The 7520-nt window shown below is 49.0% G+C and overlaps 1 protein-coding gene across 1 annotated transcript in view; it reads right to left on the bottom strand.

Moving 5' to 3' along the window:
• Positions 1 to 847: 847 nt before the first annotated feature.
• Positions 848 to 7520, bottom strand: part of LOC126133104 (trichohyalin-like) — a 140942-nt gene continuing 134269 nt past the window's right edge. Inside the window, exon 3 of the mRNA XM_049915185.1 lies at positions 848 to 970. Coding sequence (XP_049771142.1) covers positions 848 to 970 — 123 coding nt within the window. The remainder of the gene's footprint in view (positions 971 to 7520) is intronic.

Raw genomic sequence — 7520 nt, 5'->3', positions numbered from 1 at the left:
AAGCTAGATGACAAATATCGTACGAAAAAAAACCGTATACATGACCAACATTAAACGTGCACCGAAATATATAGAATCCAAATATGGATAATAAAGTTTCAAAACTTAAATATCTGCAGAAGTAAGCAGGCCAAATGCTCTGGACAAAACGTGAAACAAAAAATATAGCCACCAAAAAAAATGGAAGTGACATTCCACGTAAAAGAGAAGATACAATAAGAAATGCTGATCTGTTAGTGCAGAATTGGGGCTTTACAACGCAGTGATTAGAACCAGCTGTCTATATGCCTCGGAATGTGTGTCTGTAATCCCAGCCTGACTTGATTTGGAGAAGAAATAAACGCAGTTAGAAATGTTTTGGGAGTTAAGTATGACAATGCGATTTGGAAATTAAAGAGTATAAAAAAGGGAATAGATACGAGAAAATGGGGTGTTGCGCTGTACGGCCGCTTGAAAAGAATGGTTGGTAAGATGCTCACGAAAAGTATCCAACTTTATCAAAAATTCAAAAGCCAAAATTTCACGGTTTGTAGAAGCTGACAAATATCAACAGGAGTTGGGAATAATGAAGACACAGAAAATGGACACGAATTGAACAAGAAGTATAGGAAGTCGAGGGTTTCCGGGAGAGAACCCGACAGAAAGGAGGCGGCACACCGACAGGGAAAAAAAAAAAAAAAAAAAAAAAAAAAAAAAAAAAAAAAAAAAAAAAAAAGGATGAAGTATTGGGAAGCCGAAATGTGTCGAAGATCGGCTGTTTCACGCGGCCCTGACCTGGTAGAATAATACGGACTTTTTGACAGTTTGCGAGCGGCGTAGGTGCGGCTTGAAGTAGCTAGCGGCCTCTTCACAGCTGCTGTGCCCACCCAGCGCGCAGCCGCGCACCGCACGCTCCACATACTGCCCTGCCCGCGGCAGCGCACGCCCCCTCCATGCTGCTACTGTTCTCACCTTGCTGGATATGAGCGAGCTGTGAGCAGACGGAAGGCAAGCGGTTTGTGACTCAACGCCTTGCTGTTTTATCACACACTACTGACAGGAAGTCCCCTAGTAACTTGCTGAGAGCCGCATCCAGCAAGTGAAGTTAGTCGCACCGTTGCTCTCTCCTATTGAAGTTGGCAGGAGAAGCAGTGGCCATCGAAAGCTCAAGGATTTTATTCGGATTGACGCTGCTGGAAAACTGAGAACGTTTTATTCATGTATGCCGTCGCGAAAGACTCCGAGGAGACAACTTTCCTCTACGGTGAGGACATAATGCGCAGTGTGCGACTGTTAGAAAAACTGCGGAAAAGGAGATCACATCTGCAGAGTTCTTTGGCATTTTTACAACGCTGCCGGGACAAGGAGGTAATTCCTCGCTTTGCAGTAGTCAAACACCACATTCGAACAGCTGCAGTTGACAAAATTTTCCAAGAGGACCAGTCTCGCCATAGTGAGACAGACAAGGTACGAGCTTGATCATAATGCCAGGAACCTACTCGAGTGTCATCTGTCTGTCATCAACATTGTCCCCATTCGATTGGGAACTGGTGGATGTAGCCACGGCAGCGCAGTAACATGCAAGTTTATCCAAGGCAACGTCGAAACAATGTGCCAAGTTCGAACGACTGGATCACGGAAGATTTGTTCTGAAATCCGATAAGGTCCATAGAACGGTTGTTAACCTTTCCAACCAAGAACTGGACGACGGCTCTATATCAGCGCTGAGTAAAGGCCTCAACTTTTCTCCCGCTTCACGTCTGCCAATATTGGAAAATGGTTCAAATGGCTCTGAGCACTGTGGGACTTAACATCTGTGGTCACCAGTCCCCTAGAACTTAGGTTAGTTAGGTTTAAGCAGTTCTAAGGACATCACACACGTCCATGACCGAGGCAGGATTCGAACCTGCGACCGTAGCGGTCACGCGATTCCAGACTGAAGCGCCTAGAACCGCACGGTCACACCGGCGGCGCCAATATTGGATATAATTAGTGGAATAGAGCAGTGCATTAGGAATCTTCCGCGCGATGCAGCTGAGGACGTCAGGCTAACTACCAGCCATATCCTGGCGAAAGCTAAGCCACCAAAATCTAATATTGGCCAGGAGGAACGACGTTGCTTACGGTTATTACGTGAGAATGAAGACTTGGATGTCTTGCCACCCGACGAAGGGAATGCGACCGTGGTTCTGCACTCTGCAGACTACCACCTGAAGATGGTACATTTATTAGAAGACGCCACGTACCGCAAGCTTAGTCGTGATCCCACACAGGCCATTGACAGACAGGCAGGGACGTTATTGAAGGGTTCTGGCTTACCAGATGAAGTGGTGAAGAAATTAACGCCTCGTGCCGTCAGACCTCCCAGGCTTTATGGATTACCGAAGATACACAAGGGAAGTGTTCCTCTGAGGCCCATTGTTAGTGAAATCAGTTCGCCCACCTACAGACTTGCTAAACATCTGGCAGGATTATTAGCACCAAAATTGCGACATTGCGAACACCATGTTGTCAACTCGCAGAAATATGTTGAGACGCTCACGAGAATGAAGACAGGCTCAAACGACCTAATGGTTAGCCTGGACGTTATGTCACTTTTTACGAGGGTGCAATACAGGATACGCTCGATCTTTTGGACCAAAATTTTCCATCTGGTATCATTAAGTTTTTCCGTCACGTCCTAACGACAACGTAATTTTTGTACTGCGATGAGTATTATGGTATGACGGACGGCACAGCCATGGGGTCACCACTGTCTCTGGCAGTCGCAAAGTTCTTCATGAAGCACTTTGAGAAGCAGGCTCTGCCAGCTGCGATATTACGGCTTTTTCGCTTTCTACTATACGTTGACGACACCTTCCTGATATGGCCTCATCGTGGAGATACACTAGAGAAGTTCGTCGATCATATGAATGGTAACCATCCCAACAATAAATTTACTGTCGAGAAAGCACGGCAAATTCTTGGATGTTTTGGTTGAGCGGAAGGCAGGAGGCCAGCTTTGTCATTCAGTGTACCGGAAAGCAAAACACACACACACACACACACACACACACACACACACACACACACACACACACACACACACACACACGTTTGAACGCCAATAGTTTCCACCAATCTGTACACAAGAAAGCTGTCCTGGACACTTTAGTTCATAGAGCCAAGATTATCTTTGACGACCACCACCTACAGTCTGAATTGCAAAACTTAAAACGTGTTGCAGAGAAAGAAAACCCAAAACGCTTTCAAGGGCCGCCGACGAAAGACACCTGGGGAATCAGTGAAAGAGGCCAAATGGACTGTATTCCTGCCATACTGTGGAGCAACTACCAGTAGGTTAGGACGTCTGCTGCAGAAACATGGGCTAGGATCAATGTTCCGGTCCGCCCCGAAGATACGAGATATGTTGCACCCTGTTAAAGACGACATTGCTCTTCGAGTGTCCGGTGTGTATGGTGTACCCTGTGAATGTGGCAGCATGTATATTGGACAAAGAATTCGCACGTTTGCTGAGCGTTGCACTCAGCACAAGCGCCATATAAAACAAAGGGAGATTGACAAGTCGGCCATAGCGGAGCATTGCCTAGAAACGGACATAAAATACAGTTCGAAAATATGAAAGTGTTGGCTCATGCGTCTAAATATTGGGACTCTGTTATAAAGGAAGCGGCCGAGATTCGTTTGAACAACTGTTTCAACAGATACCAGGGATACACACTCAGCAGGGTATGAGGACGGGCGTTTGACATCGAAAGAAAGCAAAGACAGATGCGCAGAGCGGCAGTTTCAAACGTGGCGCCTGCCCCTGGCGCCACCTGACGTCACCGGTGCTGCCACGGGCAATAGCTCCGCTAGCTGCCCAGGTCTACTTAGGCGCGTGCGCGGCACATTGGCTGCTGCTGCTATCCTGCTTTTATAAGCGAGAAACCGTAGCAGCCCCGGCATTCGAGGGTTGGATTCCCTCACTTCTTCGTCGAAGAGTATCACTGCCTGGGCTACTCTCAGGGTGCACCTTCGACGTGGAAGATCCCCACCCTTGCCTTGCCGTCTGCTCGCCGTCACTCCTGCTCGCCGCCGCCGCCGCCGCCGCCGCCGTTTGGTCGCCGCCTGCCGGTCCTCGCCGTCGCCGCCTGCCGGTGATCGCCGCCGCCGCCGCCGCCTGCCGCCGCCGCCTGCTGTCTGTCCGTCCGTCTGTTCGCCGCCGCCTGCTGTCCGTCCGTCTGTTCGCCGCCGCCGCCACCGCCAGCCGGTGCTCGCTGCCGCCGACGCCGCCGTCGTCGTCGTCGTCGTCGTCGTCGCCGTCCGCCCTGGTCATCCGACCCTGGTCTTCGTCCGTCTGCGTCTTCGCCTGTTCCCAGTTTGTGTCCTTTCCTTTTCGTGCTGTGCGTTTTTTCTTCCTGTCGTCATGTCCGCCCCCACCACCACCACCACCACCACTGTCACTACTACCACCACCGCCATCGTCTATACATCCCCTTCCACCGCCTCCACCACTATAACTTGGTGTGCCCAGTCCCCCCCTCCTTCCATCCCACCTCTCCTCACTCTCCCTTCACCCTCTATCTTTGTCGCCCCCTCTCCCGCTTCTTCCTCTCGCCCGTCTCGTTCTGATCCTTTCCCCCCACTCCCCCAGCCTGTCACTGCAGCTCCGGCTCGGGTGGTGGCCCGTCGGGCCACTGTCCACGCCCTGCTCTCCCCGTCGCCTTCGCCGTCACCATCTCCGGTGCCGACTCCTGCCCCGGGACCTGCCACTCCCCGCCACATTCCAGTTGTTCCCGTCCCCCACACCTCCTCCGCCGCCGTCAAGCGCCCCAGTGGCACTCCTGTCTCGTCTGCGTCAAAAAAGGCTCCGCTTCATCCCCCTTCCCCCACCCCTGATGCCATGGATGTCTCCCCGCCCGTCCCTGCCCCCTCCTCCTCCTCCTCCATCCCCTCCTCCTACCGCTACCTCCTCTCCCGTCCAGATCCCTCCCTCCTTGAGGCCCGGAACCTCACCCTCTTCCTTCGCCAGAATTGTCCTGGTGCCCCCATCTCCCTCCTCACTCCTCGCCGTGATTTGGTACTCATCTCCTCCCCCAGCCCTACCCTCCACACGGACCTCCTGTCCCGCATCCCTATCACCCGCTTTGGCCCTCATGCCTCTCTCACCCCTGCTCCATCGCCACCTCCCTCCCGCCAACCCCAACCTCCGCGTCGCCCGCCGACCCTCACCGCCGTGATCACTCGGCTCTGTCCAGTGATCACGGAGGATGGCGATCCTCCCCACCCGCTCGTGTCCCCGATCCTCTCCCACCCCCGCCCGCTGCCGCGCCTGTATTCCCACGTCCCACCCGGTCTCCATCTCTCCACCCTCCTTACCTTCTCCCAAGATGGCTTCCGCCAGCTCCCCCTCCCTGATGATGTCCCCTCCCCCTCCCCCTCCTCTCCTCTCTTGGCAGGTCCCCGGACTCGCACACGCAAAGTGAACATTCGCGCGCCGGAGATCATCGCCCTCGGTTTAGTGTCTGTGCCGTCGTGTTTGTGCATCAGTGTTTTTCGCCGTCCACGCTCCTTCGTTCACATGTGTCGTCTAACTCGTCAGTGTTTGTGCACAGTGCCGACAGTTTTCTTGTTTGTTTCGTCGAGTGTGAACGGCTTCATGTTTTTTAATTATTGTATCTACTGTTTTTTAACCGCCAATCTGTTCCTTATATGTCTCCCTTTCTTTTTTTATTGTCATGCTTATGGCTGAAGAGCGGAGTCAACTTTTCCGCTGCCAGCCCACCTTTTATGGGGTGTTCAAATTACAATAAAGAAAAAAAAGCAGCCCCGGCAGTCAGTGAACTCCTGACGACGATGGCGGAGATGGCTATCGAAAGCTCGAGGATTTTATTGGAATTGACGCGGCTGGAAAACCGAGAACGTTTTATTCAGTGGAAAACTTGTTAGGTAACGTAGCAGAATTACTGGCTTCAGGAGGAATTAAGCACTTGGGATCTCACTTCTGGTATGGAAATGGCAATGGAGGAGCACTGGCAAGAAGTGGAGAACAACCTCATGACGGTAGTTCTAGAGTTAGGAAAAGCTACCGACAATGTCTCAAGACAGGTGTCGTGAAATGCCAACCATGTCGATCAAGAACATGAATAGCAAACGTTACGTATGTGTTCAGATAGTGGGTACACAATCTAAGTGGTTTAGAGAACAGTTCCATATACCACAAGTATATATTTCATGGACCAGAACACTGAAACTTAAGGACGCTTGAATACTTTTCAAAAACTTACAAAAGATAACAGGGAATATATAAATTTGACGAAAATGATGGTGACCATTTATGACGTCTTTTTAACGACATGACTTTACAGCTTCTTCGACTTTTTAACAAAGTCACCATGATTTTTCCTGTTTGATGAAAGAGGTTGTTGGGTTCATAACATGATTACTACTGAATAAGTAGTCACTGGAGTTAAATCTGATTCATCATCTCCCTTTAATACTCCGTAGTTTCACTAGACCGTGGACAGTAGGTCCACCTGGTACGCAACCTAGCGCAGTATATACGGCTTCCGCCGTACAGTTACTCACGTCTACCAAAAGCGAACCGAAAGAAAACCAAAAACACAAAGAAGCTTTTGACTGCCAGATGAAATTGCGTAAGACTCAAACATTCACTATTTAATATCCTGATTTTATTATTTTCACGCTGAAAATTAATACAGGAAGTATCCGCGAAAATAGTAAATTATTAATTTCATTATTAACGTTAGTGATGTTTTCAGCAGTACGAAATATCTTTTATACATGTTTTACATTCTGTTCGGGTGTGATTAAAAAAATATTGTGTAGGACTTTGTGTTATCACTGGCACATCTTCGTATTTTAGCATACGAACATTGCACAAACAAGTTCCATAATAAGCTGAATGTATATTTGTTACTGTCGTCCTCCAAACCAACCAATACTTCGGAAGTCGTCTTCACCCTGCACCAAGCCCCACTCGTTGTCCTATCTATTCCATCTCTATGGAACCGCCACTTATTCTCACAACGAAGTCTGCTCTGCTTCACGTAGTTTATCAACCTTATACAGAATGTGCCACTTCTTTAGGACTACTAGGAACAACTGAGAAGTCGACACCAGTATAGCCAATACATAACTGTGTAACCATTTAGTTATCTAAACTTTACACTGAACAAGCTCACGCACGCTCTCCGCAAACATATCACACATGAACAAAATGAAATGTACATCTTATCAGACACGACCTATTATTAGTTATTTTGCGTGAACTGAATTTATGTAATGGACGTATCAAGGACTTCACAACATTAAAAATCCCTGTCGATTATTTGTGTAACTTACAGGCATGACTTTGGTGTCATTGATACTAAGTTTTATTTACCTTATACCCATGCCTGTTCAATGTGACTTCCATTGGTTATGCAGTACACATCCTTTCTGCAGCATGTCATACGTGACGTATTCAGTTCCGAGGTAGATATTAGCTCTGATCTCTGGTAGAAAGGCTGGTAATGGTGGTACACTATTCTTTACTA

The sequence above is a fragment of the Schistocerca cancellata genome, chromosome 1, assembly GCF_023864275.1.
Source record: "Schistocerca cancellata isolate TAMUIC-IGC-003103 chromosome 1, iqSchCanc2.1, whole genome shotgun sequence".
Taxonomy (NCBI): domain Eukaryota; kingdom Metazoa; phylum Arthropoda; class Insecta; order Orthoptera; family Acrididae; genus Schistocerca; species Schistocerca cancellata.
The sequence above is the reverse complement of the archived record's forward strand: the minus strand, read 5'-3'. Positions and strand labels throughout refer to the sequence as shown.